Source organism: Bactrocera dorsalis, chromosome 2, assembly GCF_023373825.1.
Source record: "Bactrocera dorsalis isolate Fly_Bdor chromosome 2, ASM2337382v1, whole genome shotgun sequence".
Taxonomy (NCBI): domain Eukaryota; kingdom Metazoa; phylum Arthropoda; class Insecta; order Diptera; family Tephritidae; genus Bactrocera; species Bactrocera dorsalis.
The window spans coordinates 82,806,397-82,831,825 of NC_064304.1; the positions used below are offsets into that span (position 1 = coordinate 82,806,397).

General features: G+C 33.6%; 4 protein-coding genes across 4 annotated transcripts; 2 read left to right on the plus strand and 2 right to left on the minus strand.

Moving 5' to 3' along the window:
• Nucleotides 1-299: 299 nt before the first annotated feature.
• LOC105226552 (40S ribosomal protein S27) lies at nt 300-1,303 on the plus strand. Its single transcript, XM_011205472.4, has 3 exons — nt 300-458; nt 919-1,138; nt 1,204-1,303. The coding sequence occupies exons 1-3, from the start codon at nt 453-455 to the stop codon at nt 1,230-1,232; spliced, it is 255 nt and encodes an 84-aa protein (XP_011203774.1). The 5' UTR covers nt 300-452; the 3' UTR covers nt 1,233-1,303.
• A 239-nt stretch (nt 1,304-1,542) lies between these two features.
• LOC105226551 (protein bag-of-marbles) lies at nt 1,543-6,605 on the plus strand. Its single transcript, XM_011205469.4, has 4 exons — nt 1,543-4,411; nt 4,591-5,478; nt 5,556-5,944; nt 6,006-6,605. The coding sequence occupies exons 2-4, from the start codon at nt 4,607-4,609 to the stop codon at nt 6,374-6,376; spliced, it is 1,632 nt and encodes a 543-aa protein (XP_011203771.2). The 5' UTR covers nt 1,543-4,411; nt 4,591-4,606; the 3' UTR covers nt 6,377-6,605.
• A 1,396-nt stretch (nt 6,606-8,001) lies between these two features.
• LOC105226550 (protein takeout) lies at nt 8,002-9,265 on the minus strand. The gene is made up of 4 exons (XM_011205468.4): nt 9,079-9,265; nt 8,778-9,015; nt 8,475-8,614; nt 8,002-8,400 (listed from the first exon to the last, which is right to left on the minus strand). The coding sequence occupies exons 1-4, from the start codon at nt 9,149-9,151 to the stop codon at nt 8,093-8,095; spliced, it is 759 nt and encodes a 252-aa protein (XP_011203770.1). The 5' UTR covers nt 9,152-9,265; the 3' UTR covers nt 8,002-8,092.
• Nucleotides 9,266-11,975: 2,710 nt separating this feature from the next.
• LOC105226601 (uncharacterized) lies at nt 11,976-23,987 on the minus strand. The gene is made up of 11 exons (XM_049447057.1): nt 23,711-23,987; nt 21,515-21,598; nt 21,304-21,454; nt 21,092-21,231; nt 20,729-21,027; nt 20,627-20,679; nt 14,497-14,639; nt 12,751-12,834; nt 12,546-12,696; nt 12,346-12,485; nt 11,976-12,280 (listed from the first exon to the last, which is right to left on the minus strand). Exons 1-11 carry the CDS (start codon nt 23,778-23,780, stop codon nt 11,979-11,981), a joined length of 1,617 nt encoding a protein of 538 aa, XP_049303014.1. The 5' UTR covers nt 23,781-23,987; the 3' UTR covers nt 11,976-11,978.
• Nucleotides 23,988-25,429: the final 1,442 nt, after the last annotated feature.

A 25,429-nucleotide genomic window follows, 5' to 3' on the forward strand; every position in this document is an offset into this window, starting at 1 on the left:
AAATATCAACATATACATATCTGGTTAAAATAATACAAGTAAATATGAGCCCATATATGCAGTTGCATACATCGGTTGTACTTTTTTATTGTATGCATTTCATTAATATGAGCAATTTTTCATTTCACAATTAAATTAAATTTCATTTCCACAGAGTTACCGTATCCTATAAATGTCATTGCAGTTGTTTTATATTCAGTTTTCTTGTTTCAATTGAGCAGCGCAAGGATTCCAAACTAACTTTATAGTTTTAATGTAAATTACCTACACTGCTCAATTACACAAAATAGTGAAATTTGGCAGATTAATGTGTCGAACTGAATAAATAAATTTATTAATAAATATTGGCAGCGCTTATTAATGATGAAATGTCTGTCTATATATACAACGACAGCTAACTTCACGCAAACTTGACCCACTTCCTTTTCCGTGTTAGCTGTGAAAGAAGAAACATGCCGGTGGGTGTCAAATTCGATGAAAATTTACAAATTACAGCCTTTTAATTATTAAATGGGCATTTCTTTTGCATTGGAATGAAAGTTGAAACCTGTGTGCAAGTGAAATAAGCTTTTTTACCTGAATAAAATGCCAGAAATTCTGTAAAGTGTTTGTGTAAATTGCGACAAATGCCCGACGCTGGCAAAATGAAAGATTGCATGCGCTTGTGTATCGAGTTCACATGGCTAAGAAGAACTAAGCCAATGTTGTACACATTAACTCGATGAATATTAATCGCTGAGTCAATTAAAGACTACATTTGTTTGTGTATATTAAAACAATGATATAAAAAAGTGATTTATATCAATTAAAGTTTGTGATAAACATAACCTAGAAACGCCTGCAGTTTAATTCCACACAAACTGAATTTTCGACTGATTGCAACAATTCTGTATTGATTGTGTTTACTTATATTTGCAGCTAGCAAAAGATTTACTGCACCCATTGCCCGCTGAAGAGAAGCGTAAGCACAAGCTGAAGCGCTTGGTGCAACATCCCAACTCTTACTTCATGGACGTCAAGTGCCCCGGCTGCTACAGAATTACCACAGTTTTCAGTCATGCTCAAGGCGTCGTTGTATGTGCGGGATGTGCCACAATTCTGTGCCAACCCACAGGAGGACGTGCTAAACTTACTGAGGGTATGTGTGCTTTATGGCAATTTCGTGAATGCATTAATTTTTACTAATTATGTTTTTTTTTGCAGGTTGTTCTTTCAGAAGGAAGCCTCAGTAGAATAATTAGATGTCAGCGCGATTATTAATTTTTTTAATAAACAAAGAATAAAAAGATACAACCAAACAAGAGCATTCAACTATTTTCTTTACATTAAAACAATAAGAAGTGTGGTTCAGCTCCGTTGGAAATAACTGCAATGTTCAAATGATTTTAATGAATGAAGTGAATTGTTTGTAAAAATGGTAAAATGAGCTAGGAGATCAAATGCATATTAATTGTATTTGGTGTAAATACATGTGTCGTTTAACCCAATAAATGAAGAATTTTGAATTCTATGGCTTGCCTTGGAAGTAGAAACGTTTCTATACGGCACATACAATAAATTTGAAATGTGTGGAAGTGTAATCGTATAGAAATTGTAATCTAATGATTGTGTGTGTTGTTGATTGAAGGTTGGGCAAAATGTAATCGGGTTGCTAACGATACTTCAAGTAAACGGTTTTGATCTCGGCAGTAATAATCTTAAAACATTAAAAATTAAGAACGTAAATGACAATTTTTTTCTAAAATTCGAATTTCATTAACGGTTTTGTCTTTGTACTGTATAGTAGGTTTTCCCTCTTATGAAGTCAATTTATGATTGTTTAATATATATATTTCTTAAGTAGCAGATTGTATCAACAGAAATTTTATGAAACTAGGGAAATTCATGATACAGAGAACAATTTCTATTGTGCAATTCAGAAATTTTAGTGGACTGTATTTTTGTATTCTGAAATTATACATTTCTATATAGCATTTTTTTCGATGCACTATCGAAGGCTTTTTAAGATAAATAATTTGATGTATTTTAGTACTTGGGTAATGCTACAAAATTTATAAATTTTGAAAGCGGAATAGGCAATGGTTTGGAATTTAAAAAGTTGAGTTTACAGTAGGTACACATCTGTGGAAAAACTTAAGTTTTGGCTTAATAATTGATGAATTTTCCATACATATATTTTCTTTGATTATGATGAATCTTGCAGATTGTCAGTTTTAATATTAAAGGGAATATAACGAATAAAAATTAGGCTGTCTTATTGTTGTATTGAACAACAATTCGGGAATACCATATACGGGATAATAAACACCAAAAACAGGAGAAAAAAATTGATTTTTAATTTAAATGTGTATAAAATATATAAATAAATTAAAAATTTACTCTAAAGTATATAATTAATTTTGAATTAAAAAATTCTCAATCGTGATTTTAGCTCAAAATGAGAAAATAAGCTTTGCCTTGTTTTTATGATTCAAAAATAAATTTTTCGAATATTCCAGGCAATAAAAATTAGTTTTGAAAACGAATAGATCGTAAATTAGAGAAAAAGTACCATAACGTCAAACGTACATCCATTTTTTCGTAAGAAAAAAAAACTCAAGTAATAAAGCCGTATTCAATCAAATTATGATTTTTATTTATAAACGGAATTAGAGATCTACGAACTACATATACATATTGTTACGTATTTACTCTTGCTAGTTTACTTTGTTAGGTTCGTATCTCTGGATTGTCAAATAATATAAACACTGTTTAATTTAATTCAACAACTCTTTATTTCACAACTCGTCTACACTATAGCAGTTTACTCTTAGCACTGATTGATTACGTTGGCGCTGCCACGGCTTATATAGCCACGCACTTCTCGCTGATGCCGACGTGTCCTTCTAGAATATCGCGTCTGGAAATTACCAGAACATACGGCTATAGCCACGCACTTCTCGCTGATGCCGACGTGTCCTTCTAGAATATCGCGTCTGGAAATTACCAGAACATACGGCTATACGGCGCCAGACGCAAGCAGACAGTCGCGGCGCCAGACTCAGCAATTGTTTAACTAGACGAGCAGACAGTGTGGCGCCAGATGTCTACAAATGCTATTCCATATACTTACAGCTATTGTTCATAATCAGGGATGCATATAGTAATACAAATACAACTTAATACTACTTTTTGTAACAATACAATAAAGGTAACAATTTACAGTACTAACAGAAGCAAATCTGTTTTCAAATATTCCTACTCGTCAAGTTTATAAGATATCAATTCGCTAAAATTGCAAGCTAAGAGAGATGCCACCGATCCTAGAGTATTTTTAATATGAAAGTTATACCATGTTCAAACCTAAAATTTCAAAGATTAGATTACATTTAAACATTTCATAACCCAACAGTGTTCTCACTGCCGTTAGAAAGATCAAAAAACAGCTGTTATTGTCATTCAAGAATTCACATCGCTTAATATTTATCAAAAGAAAAGATTGTCTTATAGTATTTTAAAATAAAAACCGTCCTTTTTTTAATATTTTCCATATAATAGTAATAATGGATGCATTTTTTCATTTGTTAAGTCGATTTTCAGGTGAAATTAGATTCATTGCTTTAAAAAAAATTTGTTTGTTTACATTTTTTCCTTTTGTGCTGTGATAATGTAACAGAATTCCAGTGCTGACAAGTAGATTGCGCAAAATCAAAACCGCACAGAGAGATTTAGCGTGGATCAGTTTCAAATCATTTCAATGAAGTGATTTGGAACTGTAATTTTTGTATGGCGAAATCTTGATAAATTTTTAAGATTAGTGGGATAATCCATTCAACAGCCAAAATCGTGAGATTAAGTGTCGGTCTGAACATGGTATTAAACAGTTTTATATATTAACATTATATATAACTAATTCTATGACAGTCAGCTCACGTATGGAATATGATTACTACATTTTTTTAATATTACTGCCATTCAAAAATAAAGTATGTTTTTAATGTTATTCAAAATAAATTAAATTTGCCGTTGGATCAATTAAAACTTCCAAGTATTGCTAAAGAGAAGGGAAATCTATTCCCTTACAGCACGCAATTGATTCACATATTTAGTTAGTAACTAATTGTATTGCAAAGCAAACCAGAAACGTAAACTTTTTGTGCTTCTAATTTCAAATTTATGTTATTCAAAATAAATTAAATTTGCCGTTGGATCAATTAAAACTTCCAAGTATTGCTAAAGAGTAGGGAAATCTATTCCCTTACAGCACGCAATTGATTCACATATTTACTTATGTAAAAGAAAATTTTATGTGGTAACACCGTCTGCCCTAAGTCAGCCGTTTCCTGTTGCTTGTAGGCAAATCAAATTTATCCCGTCTAGTTATTTCAGCTAGTCATATAGAAGGATTAATTTTTAATTGCTGTCTACCAAAGTAAGTAAAAACTGAATGATATTTTAGTTTTTAATTCAAATCACCATTAGTTAAATAAGCAAATAATTAAATCATATAATTTTGTGAAAAAGTAGCAAATGTGATATATTAGCTTGAGGAATATTCGAACAATTTTAAATGTAACGTTTTTTCCACAAAATTTTTTTAATTGGCTTCAGCTGAAAATCTGAAGAAATGGCTATTTATCACCAACCAAGTTGTAAAAATGATAGTCAAATACTGAATACCAATATGGAAACTATTTCACAAGAATTGAGTTCACTGCTTATTGGTGGCGAATTAGATTCTGTTGGTGCAATTGGATTAACGGCAACAACAAAAAGCCCTGAGGTAATCGGATTGCCAATGCCTTACGTAGAGTCCTGTGTTGCTCATTTAAGTAATAACTGTTTGAAAGATGATAAAAGTTGTGGAAATGTGACTGGAGCAGTAGAAAAATCCCGCACAATGAACACCAGGGAGGCACACATGTTTCAGTTATATCGTCAATATTATTATCATCACCAACTTCAAAATCAGCAAATGCATCAAAATAAAAGAAACAATCAACAACATTTCCATATTGCATCAAATTTATATGGTTCGGCAGCCACATCTCACTCAGATGCAATAGCACAGTTTCATTCTGCAATAGCCCCTGGAACTACTGGGTTGAATGATGGCGTAAATTGCAATTACAGCTCAGTACCAATTCTATCTAAGGAAATTTCACAAATTCGCTCTTCAAATGACACCAATTTAACTTGTGGAGTATCGTCTAAAGCTTCTACTGCGCCTAAATTTGAATTTCACTTCTTACGTCACCAAAATTCCAATGCACTTCATCCCGACACCAATGCAGTGCCACTTATTTCCAGCGCTTCTTTCAATTCTGGCGAAACTGATTTCTATCGTTCTGGAAGCCGCAACAATAATGGAACTGTCAACAAAGTAAATGGCGTTAGTCAACGTAGATTTTCAAAATACAACGACACATTGAAGGAACAAGAAATTGATTACGACAAAATTGTAGTCGATTTATCCACTCTTGGTCTACCATTGGATAAGTATGTTTTAGTTAAATAGTTTAGTTTCTTTCTTAACATTTTAAACACTATGTGAATGTGTCCTCAATTAATTGTAGCAAGGAGCCTAACCCAGTTTTGCGTTTATTTGGTCTGCTTCGAAAAATGCATTATTATTTGAACGACGTTTTACCATTAAATGCGTTTGATGCCGATATACAATTGCAAGCAGGTAAAATGCAAACAGATGCACAGACAAAGTGTTCCATGCCTTGTACCATGAATGTGCAATATCAAGTGAAGCAGGCTGCAAAAAAATGTACAATTTTCTTATGTGAAATGCAACGCATTTTGAACGCACACAAAGTGTACAACATGGAGTTGGAGTTGCATATGGAGTGTGAACAGTCCTTAAATAAGTTGCGCAATTTCTTAACACAATTTGAGACATTTAAACGAATTGAAATGGAGCATAAACGTGGACAATTTGTTACCGAACAAGCACGCAGTAAGTCTAGCAGCGAATTATAACCCAATTCCGCTTGTTTTACAATTTTTTTCTTTGCTAGCTCAAACACAGTTGCTGGAAAAACTCATACTGCAGCTCAATGATCAAATACGCGAGGCACACATCTACGTACATGCCTTCAACTGGGCAGTGGAGCGCACAAACCGTTCGACAATATATAATACAGGACTGAAACATGAAATAGTCACACCTAATAACAACGATGGCTCAGTTTTTGGTGAAGCAGTAGTAGCCACAGCATTTACTGGCCGTGGTGTTGTGGGATTTACACATGCAATGAGCGCAACTAATGGTGACATTGATCAGCAAACTACTACCGTAAACGAAACCTATTTCAACGCTGATGCGGGTGCCGTTATTAACATTTTCAACGACACTGATCGGCGTCACATTGGTGCCGGTCAAAAGTAAAGTGCAATTTAATATGTACATTTGTTTGCAAAAATTGTATATGTCAACATAATCTTTTTAATTAATTATTTTAAAACTTAGCTTAGATATTTATAATATAATTTTTTAGACATATTTATGTTTTAATTACACGTAAATTTATATATCAAAATATGTATTCTAATTTTATTGATATACAGATTTTCACTTAACACTTGTGCCCTAATTTTTTATATGTTTTCATTTTTATAACCCAAATTATTTAATTTTAGTGTAAAATTTTATAAATTAATTAGTTATACTTCAATTCTATAGATTTATAATTTGATTTTATTAAAATTTTTAATCATCTCATGATTAGTTCTAATTAGTTATTAGCTCATATTATTAAATAATTATTTCATACTCACGCTTAGTTGTATTTATTTCCGCATTTAACGATAACAATATTTTTATGAGTTAAAAAATCAAAAATAGCCTCTTGTAAGTTATTTATATTAAAATTAATTTAAAGACTTATTTAATTTACTTTATATATTTTAATTAAATATTTACTTAAATTTCACAATTTATCAGATTTTTTTCTATAGTAGAATATAGTTTGACATACATACATATAATTTTTAGTAAACTGTAATAGTTTCCTGTAAACCAATATTATTTTAGTTTATTAGTTATTTATATTAATTTTTAATTATTAATTAGTTTCTGTAACTTTTTTGCTTAAAATTGCATATAATTTTAACTTAATGTGATTACAGTCTTTTTCGTTAAACTTTAGATATTGTTTCTGATTGTATATAAATAAAATAATTTTGTTTTGTAGTTTTAGCCCTAATAATTTTTAGTTTAGACAACTTCTTTTATTTAGGTTAATATTAAAAAAAATGAAAAGGTAAAATATCTTTTTTTGTAATTTTAGCGTTAATTATTTTTAGTAGTTTAAAAACAAATAATTTTTGTTCATTTGTTGATTCTACATATATAAAAAATATGAAATTTGTACAATTTTTGTTTTACATATTTCTAAAATTGAAGATTTGAAAACTAAATACCAACTTTCTCTGGATGGTTAATATAGACAAAAATGTTTGTTATTGCTTTTTGTTACTGAAATTGCTTTAAGTTATTAAAACAATCTTATACAATTCAAAAAATGCCAGTAAGCCATAAATTGTAATATATTAATTTTATTCACATTAACATTAAAATTTTTCATTATATATATTGTATATAAATGCAATTAGCACTATTATTATTTTTTAACAGTCGCACTATTTAAAAATTATTCAAAAACTAAATTTTTAATGAGAGAGTAGACAAAGCTGAAGTAAATTAATTTTACTTTATTAGAATTAGATTACTCGTTTTTAAAATGCGGTAACTTTTACACACAGACATTTATACATATATGTACATATGTTAGTAACTAATCGTATTGCAAAGCAAACCAGAAACGTAAACTTTTTGTGCTTCTAATTTCAAATTTATTACAGCGCGTTATCTGCATAACTAGTTTTAAAAGCTAAATATTTTTTACCCAAATAAATGAATTTCTACTTTCTACTTCGTCGCAATAATTGCTTATTTCATGTTACTGTAAAAAATCTTAAAATCTGTATTGAAATAAATGAATTAAAGCAAAATTAATTTTGTCTTTTCATTCTCTGCTTTATTGCTGTTGTATTTACACGCATAAAAAATATTAATTACATCATAATTATTAATACTCTTATTTTACTCGGGCAGAAAAAGATCATCGTATGGCCATTCATTAAAACATTTTGTCATGTATTCATGTAGGACCACTGCAAAAATCTCTTGCATATCCGGACGCATGCCTTCGAATATTTCATCCGCATTGCCATTGAGGAAATCGTTCGCTGTTGCGCTCAATTCCGGGTTGCCATGGTAGAGTCCATCAAGTTGGTAACGCACATTTTTCGGTTTCGACATAACCAATGATACATTATTGATGACTAAGTAATTCTTGCCGCTTTTCTGCACTAATTTGGCATCTATTTTGCTAGTGAGGTTTATATCAGCTGGAATATTAAGCAGAAAAATATTTACATACATATAGAAATATAATTAAGAATGCATTCTTTTGTCGACATACATAGCTCTATTACGCAATTTCCTTTGCCTTGGAAATTCGCGCCAAGAATTTTGCCTTCGCCTTCATAGGCACCGCTAAATCTCGCTTTCGGGACGGTGCATGACAGTGATATCGGACTTGTGACATCGCGTGTGAAGCCTCTGCGTTGAGTAAAATGTAGTTTTTTTAAAATTACTTTGTATTTTAATTAAATTTGTTTTTTTTTAGATGATAAATCTATGCTGAGCCCATTGCTTGGTCCAGGCATTACTACAGACAGTAAACACATTTGCTTACTCTCAGTATTTCTTTCATTGCACTTACTCGACTTTGATGTTTTGTGCATTCGTCAAACCAGTTATGTCGACATTTGTGAAGGACAAGCGTGCATTTATGAGAGCTTTTGGATTCGGCGGCAATACAAGCGATTTAATACGCAATGGATCGAAGGGCGGGATATGTAGTGAACGCACACCAGTTGCGCCGTACTTTTTTATCAGTTCGTTGGTAATCTTTGTGTGGCACACCGAATCACCGTAGCGGCAGCGCTCAAAGTCCAGTGCTGGGGGAGGAATAGAAGTATTTTAAGGACTTACAAAATTCATAAAAGAAAATAGAAACATACCTTTTTGCGCCGTTGCTGATTGCATGTAAAGTACTGCACACGCGAATAACGGTATCCAGCTAATCCGCGACATCCTGACTGTGTTCACTTTGCTACCGAATTATTTTTGATTGACGAAATTTATTTTGTGGGAATGCAGTGTCTTGCAGCGCACTTGTTCGGTTAATGAATTTACAATGCGTTGGTGAATTTAACTTTTATATGATTTTCGTTTCAATTTTTAAACTGCGATTCGTTTTAATTAAACAAAAACAAGTTCAGCAGATCAGAGGCTATCTCACTTAATAGAACAAGGAGTTGTGCATGTTAATGAATTAACGAAGAAACGTGTCAACATGATAATATCTGTGATAGCAATTTGATCTCGAGCACATAAAGGCCTACAGGAGTTATTGCATTTTTTATTCGAGCAATCAGGAACGTGCTAAAATAATGTATGTATGTATATATGTATGTATGTATATTTGTTTGGGAAATATATTTGCTACAAGTTAATAAATTTTAAACTTTCTTCATATATAAAAACTGTATATACATATGTATGTATGTACATATGTGTATTTATATTGTATAAAAGTCATAAGCTAGTCGATATGTACATACATACATCTACACTGACTAATACCTACAGGCATTTTGCAATATTCAGACAATTTGTATACTCTTGTAACATGTTGCTTAGGAGTATAATAGCTTTGTTCACCTAAAGGTTGTTTGTACCACCTGTCTGTCCGTCCGCACGGTCACAGTTATAACTTGAGTAAGAATTTAGATATCTTGATGAAACTTGGTACACGTGTTTCTTGGCAAAAAAAGGGAGGACGAGTTCGTAGATGGATGTAATACCACTGTCACGCCCACAAAACGCCCTTAATCAAAATTGTCATAACTAAGACGCAAATTAAGATAAAAAACTGTAATTTGTACATCGAATCACTATAACGAACGACATCTGTGATTTGAAATTATACTAAACAAGATAAAACGTTTACTTTGGTTGCACCGAAGCTATAGTCTTCTTCTGTATTTACGTAAACACCGCATTCGCGGTTTTAGCCGAATAAATTGGTCAGTAGGATAATCTGGTCTGTTTTTTGACATTTTTTTCATAGATTTTTATTCTACAATAGAACTTTTTTCACATATCAAGAGGTATATCGTGGAGTGTATAAACACATTTTTTGGACTTTTTTGATGACATCTGTCGGAGAAATGGCTGGGTGAATGAGATGCGTTTTTTCACTGGCGGACACGATTTCTCATGTTTGGATCATCTGAAACACAAAAACCCAATTTATTCTTAAAAAGTACGTGAATGGTTATCGTCCCTACTAGAATCATGAAAAAATGTTGATAAATAAAAAAGTAATTAACGTTTTTTTTTAATTTTTCCCCATGTTTTTTTTACATAAAATTTGTCAATACATTATAATATATACATATACATATGTATATAGGGACGATAGCCAGGCGTTTTGTGAACATTTAAAAAAAAATTAAGCAAATCGGTTGAGTAGTTCGGCCGGAATCATTTCCGCCAATTTAAAAAAGTGTGTTTTGAGAAAAACGCGTTTAAAGTTTGAGGTGTGCACTCCGAGCGCTCAGAACGTCGAGCGGTATTATTATTTTTGGGCCTTTTTCAAAACCTTCCAATAGTAAAGTGGGTTTTTACGTTAATTCTAAGGGTATAAGGGAACAAAAAATGCAAAAAAAATTGAAAAAAAGAGTACCCTTCTGACCTCTTAACACCAGCGCGCCAGTCGTTTTCCCTTTTAGCTGTTTCGATACTCTTTTCAAGGGTCTTTTCCAAGATTTTGCGCATGGTGAATATCTGGTCAGTCAGGCCTAAAGCCACACTGAGAAGATCCAATCATTATATGCGATGTTGAGGAGGCTTATCTCACGGTAGTTGGCGCAGATTGTGGGGTCTCCCTTTTTGTGAATTGGGCAGAGCACACTTAAATTCCAATCTTCGGGCATGTTTTCGCCCAACCATATTCAACAAATAAGCTGATGCATGCTCATTTTCAGTTCTCCCCCGCCGCTTTGTTGTTCTTCAGACGGGTAATTGCTATTCAAACTTCTTCATGGTCGGGCAGTGGAACGTCCGCTCCATCGTCAGCGATTGGGAAAACGGGTTCACCATCTCCTGATGTTATACTTTCATTGCCATTCAGCAGGCTGGAGAAGTGTTCCCTCCATAATTTTAGTATGCTCTGGGCATCAGTCACTAGATCACCTGTGGGGTTCTACAAAATTATGCTCCGGTCTTGAAACCTTCTGTTAGTCGCCGCATTTTTTCGTATAATTTTTGAACATTACCCCTGTCTGCCAGCTTGTCAAGCTCTTTATACTCACGCATTTCGACCTCTCTCTTTGTTTGTCTGCAAAGCGTTTCGCGTTTCGCTTCTCTCTTCAACTCTCGTTATCGTTTTTCGAAGTAGGCAGTTTACTTTCTCTCCACTCGGACACAGCACTGCTCATTGTACCATATCGATATTAGGATCTCGGAGCGAACGCACGTGTTGGTTCAGACATTGCAGAGGTTTTTGCTGTAGGCCAGAGTGTAGAGGTAAATCTAGAACGCTATTATCGTAATCAACGTATTGCCATACTTAGTGATAGTCAAGTGGCACTCAAAGCGATCTTAGGTCCCATGAGCTTAAGCCTTTGGTACACCGCTATTAACTAAGTTTACCTGGAGTGAGTTATTGTTTAAAATTATTAGCGACGCGGAGCATTTGAAACTTTTGAATCTTTAGTATTTTTCATCATTTCGTTTTGAACTTATCGGCTTAAGAAGTCGAACCTACTTAACCCAATTTATATTTCGACATAGAGCTGTTCCCCCAAAACTGCACACAGATAACAAAAGAACAATATACTTGATTTCTTAATTTTTATTCCGAAAAGTATTTCTCATAAGGATAAATGCTGAAAACACTATCAATGACGCTTGTGAAGATTTGAGAAAAAGCGTTTGTAAAAGTTGCACGCACTTCTTGATATATCTCCTTCCAGTTCTCATTCAAGAAGACGTTCATCGTGTCACCCAGCTGTTTGTCACCATTGAAAAGATTGCCAAAATTGAAAATCATTCTCGACGGATCAACACTCAAACGCGCCGACTTCACACTCATATGGACGCCGTCCGGTTTTTCCACTGGAGTGCCAGCAAACTGAATCCGAATTTTAGAGTTAACTGCAGAAAAATGAGAAGATACGGGCTATAATTTTTTGTGTAATATTTTTTATGGAATAACTTACGCATTGTAATATTGCTCGTGCCTGTGCCGGTGATAGGCAGTATTAATACGCGTCCCTTAATTGAGTAATCTCCTACCAAGCTGAGAATGGGAGCAGAAAAAATAAGATCGTGTTTTGTGGTCAAATCCTTACCGAAGCCCCTAAAAAATTGATAAAAGTTTATATATTGATAAGGATATTGCAGAAATTCATTGTCTTACTTCAAGTCAATCATTTTTACTCCACTAAAACCGTATAAGTCATTATTGGTGAAGGTGAGGTCAATATTAACGGGACTTTCAGCGCCTTGTTTCATGACGATTTTGGCAATTCTCAGTGGTTCAGTCTTAGCCAAATTAAGCGACGAAAACCCTAAATCATAAGACATGTGTGTTTAATTTATAGGTACCGTTAGAGAGTAAATACCTTGGGATTTTTCCCGCATCAGGTATTCGATAGTGCTCATTATGCAAGTTTTGTCGCCATATTTGCATGCCTTGGGATCCTCAGCTGAAATGAAAATACGCATTTATTTGAAATACCTATCAGCGGCAGGATTAATTATGTACATTTAACCTTATATTTTTTACCGGAACCTTTTTTAAATATTTCAAATATATATGTATATAAAACAATTAGTGCCAAGCACTGAGCACTAGCCATTTCGTTTAGTTCACTTGAAGTGATTGACTCGACTTTGACGTTAATTGACTTCAATATGAACATTTAAGATAACATATAGTTGAGGCTTTAAAATACCACTATGATCTAGAATGATTTTTAACAATAACCCTTTTTTCGGCAAATCAATTTATTCAGTTCTAAATAATTCCAAATGCAAAGTTCTACACGAAAGCAATCATACATTCCTAGACATATAACTTTAAAGGAAAGATATAAATGGATTGTCCACATTTTGCCGAAGAATGAGCTTACGCCGAAGTTAGGGAACCATATCCTTGCAAAATTGAAGTGGATAGGTTAAGGGTAAAGCAACTTGGATTCTGCTTAATGGAGATGAAAACAGTTTTCAAAACTCTCCATATACTTTTGTTTCACTCTGGGTAAAAATAAATGCAATATTAAGCTTAAGATCAACTTTCTGGTCCAATAATATCATTCTACAATTGAACCATCTCCAGATCTCTGGATCTTGCGAATAAAAAATACCACAGAACTGAGACACCAGATCTTATGCAGCAGAAGAACTGTTTAAAATGGGATCTGAGCGTATTTGATACCCTAAGTCTATTTAATATAATTCAATCTGGAATTAAAAAAGAAGGAGGAATATCTGACTAGCAGGTCTAGGTAAAGTTAAACAATGACGAAAAAGGATTAATAGTAAATATATTTCGTATGTATTAATAAGTTGGGAGTAAAAGCATTATTTGAATGACGTTCGCGAACTTATATATGTATATCCGTTCACGTTGATCAGAAATATCTGGGTGATAGATTCCTGATAGTAAAGAAAGCATCATCCCCGTCCTTCTATATGGAGTCGATGGAACGATAAACTGTACGAAATATTCGACGACATTGACATACTTCAGAGAATTAAGAGATAACTGCTACGCTGCTACATCTTGTTGTTCAAATGGACGAAAACACTCCAGCTCTGAAAATATTCGACGCAGGACCTGCCAAGGGAAGCAGATAAAGAGGAAGAACTCCACTCCATTGGAAAGACCGGGTGGTGAAGAGCCTTGTTACACTTGGAATCTCCAATTGAATCCAAAATAATATTATTGATTTTTTTTTGATCTAGTGAATCTGATTTCGAGAATAAGATTATCACTACAAAAGGAGCGAACAGATTGATAAGACTTTTGAACTTTTTCAGCTTTTCGTAGTCCTGTGTGTCATTTATGTACTTCCGATTAAGTCAGATAAATATGTACAAGCTTTAAAGCACTAATCTGCGTTATAAGTGGACACTAAATAAATTTTTAATTTTTCCGTACATCATCACTTTAACATCACGTATATTCTTGTATAATTATTTCACTTTGTTGTTAACTCGGCTATAACCGCGTAAGCGGTGTCTACACCAGTGAATAAGAAGAAGAATTTCACTTCACCATCATTTATGTTGTCAACTTTTAAGACATTTTATAATATTTCTAATAATTTTAATATTTATCCTCAAATATTTCTATCAACACTTACGAAATTTCGCCACCACTTGAAGTGCCAATAATGGCATTAAAGCTAGAACAATTTTGTTTAACAGCAACATATCCACGAATATTTCACGAGTACAGACGGGCAAACGGGTGCTAGAAGATACGTTAGCACGCTTTTCAGTTAGTCAACTAACTAAACTGTATTAAGTGTCGTAAGGTTTTATATCTGTTTAGTAAATATATTACTTCTTCAAGAAAAACAAAAAAATCCAAAATAAAAATAATAGGAATCTGAAAAAACTGCGCAACATTCGAATATAAATTGTGTGTGCTACATACATATAATATAGGAAAAATAAAAACATTTTGAAGTGTCAATTAAGTAGTAGTTAACTAAATGAAGCCGCCCAGACAACTTTTGTTTCTAGTTGTTGTCATTTGTTGTTTATATTTTTCCAAATCCAGAATTTTATTTTTAATGAACTAATGAGATGAGTAATGCGGATGGCTACTGTATAAATATTATATATAGTATATATATACAATACATAAATAAAAGGATTTATTTGAAGATTTCGAAAACATAGTGTAAACAGCTGTTTGTTACGAGGCCAGTTTGATATGATAAACTAAATGATTTTTAAATCAGTCAAATTGCCTGCAAATAATTCTAGCCTAATTTCATGAGAAGCAAAGTGCTAATATATGTATAATGCTTTTTAGCCGCAAAAATATTTTTTACCAAAGACACTCTCATCTATTGATTAACCCCTGTACTTTTACCTTTAGCAGCAATTAAGTGAACTCTCCAGTATGCCCATTAACGCGTGAGGTAATAAAAGTTGTTAATTGTTCGTATAATTAATTATTTGATGATATTGTATATACATATACCTAAACAAAATATTAAGTTTGAGATGTGATATGGTATGGTGTTAAAAAAAGTTGAACGGGGATTTTAATAAACTTCTAGTTAAATACTGATAATTGAAGCATTTATTATAAATTAACTAGCGACCACGACAAAGTCTAATATAATATAAGTATTAGACTAAACGGAAGGTGACATTAACATTTCACAAATTAGGAATTAAACCAAGGATCAACCAACTAGCTCGGTATTACATTATAACCACCGATTTAAACAGAGGTAGCTCCATTAGGAATTAGTTTTGTCAAGAAGCGCGACAAGTGTGAATAAAATCTGATTAAATATTTATAATTGTCTGATCAGACGAGTCACTGAGAATATTGATTTAAATGGAGTAATGAGCTTTAAAGTTTCCTGGACTTAGTTTAGCAAATTTGGTGACCATAATATTGACTATTAACTGCACTCATAAAAATTAAAGTAGAATATTTAATTAGATGTAAACATTATGCAGTTATGAGAAGGATAAGATATTTGGAGATGTCTTATAAAGTGATCAACTAAGGTGACAAAAACCAAATAGCAAATAAAAATGTTGTATCATATCTAGAACAAGATAATAAGTTAATGGCCACGAAGTTTGTAACACCCAGAAAGAAGCTTCGGAGACCCTATAAAATATAAATATAAATCAGCATGACGATCAGAGTTGATTTAGCCATAGTCGTTTGTCTGTCTGTCCATCTCTCTGTATATACGTAAACTAGCTCCTTAGTTTTTCAGACATCGATGAGAAATTTCGCACACGCCACAAACTTATTTGACAAGATATTTTCACGAAATTTGACCCGAATGCATTGTCCAAGGCAACTATACAAGCTCCGAAGAAATTATGCACCTAGTTATATCCGTCATACAAACTGATCGATTGGAATAAAGTGCTTGTATGGAATGCTTTGACGAGATATTTTCTGGGATTTCGCTATGGATTATTGACCAAGGAAATGATGCATTCTACGAAGAAATTGTTCAGATCGGGTCATTGGAATAAAGTTCTTTACGGAATCAAACGTCTTTGAACTTTTACTTATTAAAATGAGAAAGGACAATAAGCGTTTCTCCGAATTTACTAATAAAGTTAAGTGGTTGCTTGATCTGACTGATGAATTAACTTTTTTGGACTCGGCTTTAACTCTATTGAAACAACTAGTAAATCTCACATTTCTCTAAGTTCCATATACATTTACACCAATTGTCGAAGCACTTTTGCCACTCTGATTGAGGAGTCTCCAAAATATGCGTTCTGAAGAAGATTTATCTCTTAGTTTATTGTTTCCGTACAGAAATAAAAAAAAGTCATTCGATTCCATCTTCGGTGGTTGAGTTTCCTGATTTCTTGAAATCGTCACCTGTCACGATGTGACAGGCGTGTTTGAACCACCACTATCGTATTTTTTAACATTTCTCTCAACCAATCAACATGGGCCTTGTTTTGGGCGATTCACAAATTATGTGGAATCTATGAATGTGTTTTGGTCCCACTAATGACTATAGTTGCCTCAATCTCATGCTAAGTCAGATGGCGATCTTGCAGTTTGCACAGCATCAATAGTTTCCGAAAGAACAATTGATTTTGAAATTTCGTCTTCGGGGGATCGACTAACCTCGATTGAATTCACCATATCATCTAAGTTAACACCAGCCTTTAATGAAACTTCGTCGACAAATATTAAATAATTAAATTTCGATGCACTGTTACTCAGTTAATACACGTCGAAAGATGTTAAAAATATTCGCGCGGAAAAGCTCGCAATTTAATTACATTTTTTGGCCGAGATGATTATTTTGAGTTCCTGTAAACAACACAAATAGCGCTCGTATGTCAAACGTAACATCAAAATTTTCAAACTTTACGATAAAGTTGCGAGTTGCTATATTTCAAAATTCGGATTGCAAAATCCGGAAATATAAAAAGCTACCTATATACATATTTATAGCTAATCCTTGATTGGCAAATGTCTTTTTGTCTTGTCGAAAATATAAATACCAATTTTTATATATTGTATCTGCCATTTTTTTGACTGAATTCTCAACATATACATACATATATGTGCGTACTGATGTTGGATCCTATACTGAAGGACCTGATTGGCTGATGAAGTTTAGAAAGAGAATTTGTTTGAATTGGATCACTTATCACAATCTTAGCTCAATATCGCCACACGCTACACATTGTCCGAGATCTTCAATTTGCAAACTGTAGCTCAATCTATTGGGTGGGCCATATAAAATTTTAAATTTAGAAGACAGGTCGTAAAAGATTGAGCGTAGCGTTTGCTGTATGGCATGTAGCGCCATCCTGCTGGAACCAAATGTTGTCCAAGTCTTCCTCTTCAATTTGCTTGAAGAAAAAATCGGTTAACATTGCGCGATATCGCTCACCACTGATGGTTACGGTTCCTTCTTCATTTTCGAAGAAAAATGGGCCGCTGATTCCACCAGACCAAAATCCGCACCATACAGTGATTCGTGCTGGGTGCATTGGCTTCTCGACGATTACGTGCGGGTTTTCTGTGCCCGAAATGCGACAAGATGATTTTCCGAAAAGATGATTTTTCGGTAAAATTGACCATCCTCGGTCAAACGATCTTCTGCCCAATCTGCGAACTGTAGAATAGTGAATAGCTGCCCATTTCGTAAATTTTAGACTTTTTACTGAATATCTGTCACTTTCCGAATGGTATTTGACGTTTCCAATGTCGGAATATAGATAATTCAAATTTAAAACGTTAGATGGCCCACCCGTTAGTTATCTGCTATCGATACCTACATATGTATGTATAACGAAATTTAAAATAATATAAAATCCATACATACAATTTAACACAAATAACTGCATTATACTCGTATATATGTATCATCTAGTTAAATTTAACAAAACTTGAACTTGATGAGTTACTTCACTGTCGGAACTTGTTTGAAAAAAAAATCCGGTAAATAGTCGCATGTACCTATCAAACCACCGGCCGCCGACAATAATCGTATATGTAATTTTGTATGTATATGTGGATAATTTGATCTATATCTATATGTATGCCAGTATATTCTGATCTAAACGTGTGGATCTAAATGTACCTAAGTATGTATGAAAATTGTATTTGACGATGTGTTACCTTGCAAACAGCTGTTAATTTACTTACATATGTACCATATGTGATCATTTATTTACGATTAATCGTTTACAGTTATTTTTCGACGGCAAACGAGTTTAAACATTTAATCATCAGAAAGCATGATGGCAATTAACAAATAAGAGGCCGATATTGTCCATACTCGTATAATTAAATATCTCGCACTGTGTGATCGGTAGCAGTGATCATGATTATAACAACGAAGCGAAGATACATACATACAAAGGTCAATAAAAAGTTCTTATTTATTCAAAATAATGTTTACCCTGTAAGCGTCGCAATTGCCAACTTTTTTTTAATATATGTATGTATAATATGTTATAAATTATACATAAGTAGATGTCATATTGAATTTATAGTCTGATTATGCGAAATATACATACATATGTATAAGTATAATGGCAAGCATTCGCAAACTAAGCGTACAAATGACGACTAGGCGGTTTTCGGGTCGAGTATTGAAAGTATTAAAATTAGATTTACAATTTTTAGTAAGCCCTAATCTTCAAAAGGCGCGTGTATAAATTTGACAGCTGGCGGATCATTAGTACTCGTATGTGAGTTATATCATTTTGAGTGAAGCAACTTTTGTTATTGTGAAAAAAATGTATATAAAGGAGTTTCGCGTGTTGATAAGATGTTGCTTTTAGAGGGGAAAATACAGTTGAAGCAAAAACATGGTTGAATTTCCGGATACTGCCGCAGAGAAAATCAATCATCAAGGATTGGTATGCTAAGTTTAGATGTGGTGAAATGGGTACCGAAGATGGTGAGCGCAGTGGACGCCCAAAAGAGGTTTTAACCGACAAAAATATCAAAAAATTGTTTTGGATGACCGTAAAGCGAAGTTGTTCGAGATGGCATTTCAAAGATATTAACTGGGTTGATGATTCGGAACAGTGTCTGGAAATGTACAAACGTAATAAACCCGATTTTCCGTGGCCAACGCGCAAACGATCATACAGAACCTTTTTCTCGAAAACTCGTAACGATGACTCATCAGATGTTGTCATCGTCCATGCCTCTGCGCCATATAGCGGAACGGGGATGGTGGACTTCCCTTAGACGAAATTATCTATTACTTTGAAGTTGTGACTGTCAACAATTACGTGAGAGCCAAATCGCGAACGTTTGTTTGATGACAGGAGATATTAAAACTTGCCCTCGCTCACTGCCAGACCCATTTGCTTTGCTTCTGTGTTCTCTCCATAATTTCAGTATTCTTTGGGCATGAGTCTCTAGATCACCTGTTGGAGTTTATACAAGAGTATGCTCCGCTCTTGAAACTTTTTGTTAGTCGCCGCATCTTTTTGTAGAGTTTCAGAGCATTACTCCTGTCGGCCAGCTTGCCAATCTCTTCGTACTCACGCATTTCGTCCTCTTGTCTGATATCTATCCCATCCCGTACGGGTTGTGCTCCATTGTAACAATGCTAGGTAGGCAATATGTTTTCTCTCCGCATTGACACGGCACTCTTAATTGTACCAGCTGTTCTTACGCATTTTTCGAAAACCAATGGTTTCGTTTGCAGCCGTCCGTAAGGAGCTTGAAATGCCGTTCCACAGTTCGCTTATATCGAGTCGCGGATGAGTGCTCTTAGAGAGCAGGAGTACAAATCGAGTAAAAATCGTTCGGCTGTCTGTTGTGATTGGTGCTTCTGGACGTCGGACTCTTCTTGTGTTTGTTGACGTGCGTTTTTGCTGCACAGAGGCGGGTGCGTATGTACGCTGCATCAAGATAATGGCCAGAATAAATGCTAACTTTTAGTCGTTTTCAACAAAACTATTATATAGGCAGTTGGTTGGATCAAAGTGAGTTCCTGATTTACATTCACACAACTAAACTATTTCAATTGAGTGCGCAAACAACAACATACATGTAGAGAAGAGATATACATACATATGCATATAACATCCTTCGCTCATTTTCTTCTGAAAAGGTTTTCGAAAATCTTGGTGCGAATTATATTAATAGACCGTTAAGCAGATTTGCTTATTAATCTTCTGAAAAACAATGAGCGTGATAAGAAATATTAAACTTCCATTTTTCTTGGAATTTCATTATTATATTTATTCGACCATAATTTAAATGATATATTTATTTATTATTACATCAGAAACTCCGTTGACCACGAGATCGATGTTACCCTCATAAACACAACTGACTATAAAAAGGTAATTTACAATATAATGATTTTATTAAAATTCAATTTACTCTACGAATAATTTATTATATGGTGTTTTATCAAAGACTGAATCTATAATACTTGACATCAACTTAGATATTTCCTTGGAAAAGGTTACATCAACTTCCTGATAAATTTCCTTCCAGTTTTCATTTAAAAACAAATTCATATTATCACCCAAAGCTTTGTCGCCATTGAAAAGATTTTGTAATTCGAAGAACACCCTACTGGGCTTTACAATGGCTCTGAATTTGTCGGTTTTCATATAAGTTTCGCCATCCTTTTCAACTGGCACGCCCTCCCATTGTAGTATGAATTCTGCATCAACTGAAAGCGGAAACCATTTAATTATAAATATTTGCTCTAAGTGGATGTCGAAATATTAATTTACTCATAGTGATATTGTTTTTGCCGGAACCGCTAATGGGCAGTATCAGAATGCGGCCTTGTATTTTATAATCGCCGATCAAGCTGGCCACTGGCACTTTGAAGCGTAGCTCGTGTTTTTTCGTGAGATCCTTGCCGAAACCTCTGCGAAGAGAAGAAAAAACAAAATAAAATAAATCAAATTTAATATTAGTTCAGTTTTTAAACCCCGCTTACCTAGCTTTGTATGCTGTAGCATTGGCGACACCATAAATTTTATTATTGCTAAAAGTTAAGTCAATATTTACGGGATTGTCAGCACCTTGCTTCAGTGTGAATGTGCCGGTATCAATAGGATCGATTTGTCGCAGATTTATCGAAGTATCTCCTAAGCAAAAAAATAATATATTACATATATTTACATATTTATGTGTATGTACAGACTCACCCTGATTTTTTTCACGCAAATAAAAGTTGATCGCCTTCAGTAAACAATCGTCGTCTCCGAATTTACATGGCTTCGGATCATCGGCTGAAAGTCATAAAAACTATATACTTAGAAAACAGAGTGGCAGAAATATATTTATACGAGTACACATGCATGTATCCGGTAGGCACGTTCGATTCGCCATGGCCCATGGAATAAAAATAACGATCAAGACTATTTTTAAAATACCAGATAAGCAAATGTATTTTCAGAATGTGGTTACCAAAATCTTTGAGAATATTCCTGGCGTAAATTGTTTCTGATAAAATAATATAGCTGCCCCGATCATTTTAAAATATGGCGGATGTTCCGTTTGTTGGTAAACTTCAATATGGTATTTATAGATTATAAATGGACTCCCTTTTCTAATACTGAATTCTTTTTTTAACCACATAAATTTGTCCTTATTATTTTTAAATTCTTGTGCCTTAATCTGTTTATGTTTAAACATTTTTGGACCTTGGCGAATAATTGAGAAGTCGAAAAAAACAGTGTGTATCGTACCGCCTAGCGATGTATGAATACCGTTCCCAAACTGTTCTTCCTGGACAGTTGTGAAAAACGGACGTCATAATCAATTTCTTACTAATAAATATATATTATAACTTATACTATTATAACTTATACTATATTATATATTATACTAGATAATACAGATAGTTTTGTTTTTTTGAGAGAGCGCCATTTTTACTTTGTGTCACACTTAATTATTTAAAACTCAAAACTGATACGAAGGATTAAAGAGCACAAAATACTACAGAAAAACCCATATAACAAACGGAAAAATGTATCCCTGATCACAGAGTCTATACGGTGGATGGTTATAAGCCTCTATGGACTTATAATTAGGATGTGGTGATCTTAGGACCGTTTTCTCAATATTTGGTTAGTAATCATCTGTCAGAAAAGTCTTGAATAACCTTGCCAAAGGAAAGGTTCGGTTCGGACGGTTATAGTGAACATAAGGTTTGGAGAGACATTCTTGCTTAGAAATTAATGCTAGTTACGATAAATTTCAAACAAGTAGAATATGAGGAGCTCTTATTCGAATTACAGTGCAAAAACTTCAACTTGAGCTAATTTCACGCAAGTATTTGCTTGAAATGTTCAAACGATCCTGGTTGACGGGTCATAGTTATCGAAAAACCTAATAAAATACGTTTATATATGGTATATGTCAGATTCTGAATCGTATTTGTGAAGAGTGGCAAAGTTTTAAGTCGTATTTGTTTGACATGTTATGCATAACAAATTTTTTGACGTACGAGTGCTATTTGTGTTGTTTATAGTAACTTAAATATTCATCTTGGCCAAAAAATGGAATATGGAGACTCGTGTCGATTGGTCGAGGTAAATTTAAAAAATGAGCTGAATCCAATAAGAGTTATTCACGCAGAAACACTTCCAAGCAAATGGTTGCCTGTTTTTTTTTTTTTTTTTAAACTAAACATATCCCAATTATGCCACTAGAATAATATAGAGAAGTGAATTCTATAACCATTTGCTTGCCAGTTGTCTTTCAAGAAATCGGGAAATCGAACCACCGAAGACGGATCTCTCTTCACCACGACAATGCACCGTCACATACATCGCCTAAAGTGCGTTTTTTAGCACTTTAAGCATCGATTTGTTCCTCCGTATAGTCCTGATTTGTCATCGAAAGGCTTCTCTTTAAACTAAAAGGTCAACGTTTTCCAACACCTAAAGAGACGGTTGATGCGTTCAGAACGCATATTTTGGGGATACTTCAATTAAACTGGCAAAGTGCTTCGACAATTGGTTCGAACACTTGCGAAAGTGTATAGACATTAATTGAGAATATTTTGAATAACAAATAAGCGATTTTCAATGTTTAAATTTATTATTTGATCCCGAAGTATAAAACGGCAACTTTCTTAATTGTACAAAGATTTGGAAACTTCTTATCTTTTTATCCTTTTGTAATTTGTTGCAAAGAATATTCGCTGTCTATCTTGAAGTAGCGACCCCTCATGGTGGGCTTCAAACACGTCAAAAAATAATAATAATTATTATATTTTCCAATAAAATTTTAATTCCAATACCATTTTCCTTTAGATTCATCTGTTACATTTAATTTTTTACAATTCTCATTTTGTTAAATTTTATTTCTTTCAATATTTTTCATTGAACACTTACGAAATTCCGCACTATTAAATTGCAAAAAGGAGCAAACAAACGCTGCAATAAACGCAATTCGGATATACATTTTTCTTAATTAATGTATAATAATTCTGTTTTCTTTTCCAAATTTGTAATTGTTGACAATTATATAATCCTTTCTATTTTAGTTTTGAAAAGTTGTAAGTTCTCCGCTACTTCCGTCCCGATATTGATGCGAAAATGTTTTAAATCGAACTAGGAGATTTGATGAAATCTCGCTGAGTTTTATATGAGAGAAGCAATTATATTTTGCATTGCATGTATATGTATGTACACATATGTAGTTATATAATCAATAGGCAATAATGAGTGCCATTTACTTTTTAGCTTCGAAACATTTACTACTTATTCACTCAATATATTTTATTTCTTACGATCAATTTACAACTTATTTACTCCATAAGATATGTGTTAGGAAATGTAGTGTTATGAATAGAAAAGCGTTTTTAACTACCAGTTTTGTAACTTGTACACACACGTGTATTAATACCAATATATATGCAAACAAATAGTTGTAAATAGAATGCGCCGTTATATCACGATATATAGGGTGCTTTTTTATATGTGAAGAGTTTCTTAGAGGATAGCTTTCAAAACAGCTGTAAAAGTAACGGTAGGTGTTTAACATTTGTCATGATATTAGGCATGTATACTCTAATCTCACGTGCTGTGGGAAAAAAATGTCAATACATTTAACTGCTATTTAATGTTTAGATGTGAAGCACATTTCTGGTTGGGAATACTTAAATAAAATGATTGGCAGTGCGAAAATTCCTGCGTTATCCAGGACTTCTTCTTCTTCTTCTTTACAGGCGTAGACACCGCTTACGCGATTGTAGCCGAGTTAACAACAGCAAGGCTGTCGTTTAGTTTTCATTGGTACTGTTTTTACGTGGTGGGTCCCAAACCCAGCGCACCGCCCTGTGGAGGGAAAGTTTCGCCATCTCACTTTAGCTCGCCTTCAAACGGATGTTCTTAGGCTACCCAGAGGATACTTGGTCAACGACTGGACGGCGTGAGCTGCTTGAGTCATATGTAAAAGAATCGTTTCTGGCCACTCCCAAGTGAATGGCGATCAGAGAACTTTCCTCACTTGCGTGAATTTCTTCACATGACTCCATCCTCTAGGACTTACATTCAGAAAATATTACTTCGTGGTATGTTTTTCTTGTCAATATTGGTCCATATTTTCTAAAACATAAATATTATTCTCGATTATCAAGCGTCTAAGTGGTAAATGATTTTAGCAAAAGCGTGCAACAGGTCTTATACAAGACTTTACTTTATTTATCATCACTTTTGGTATGTTATCATTAATGTTTGGTATGTTATTGGCGAGCTATGGTCACGCGCGAAAATTTGGTGTGAAATTGAACCGATCGAATGGTTTCTATAAGACGCAATCGAAGGCTTATATGCCCGAAATTTTATTCCAACACTCGGAATAAAATAAACTCATGGACTTCTAAAAAATACCCAACACTTAATGGACTATATTTGAATATATGGAAATTATCATTATAATTTATGCAATTGATAATACGCGAATGTCAACGTTATTATTTATAACATCAAATTAAATCTGTTTTAGTAAAGTCAGAAACTATTGATCCACGTTTAATTTCATGACAATTAATGGTTTTACTTATATTTTAGTTTAATACGTCATCAAATCCCAAAAGAAGCAATGTTGAT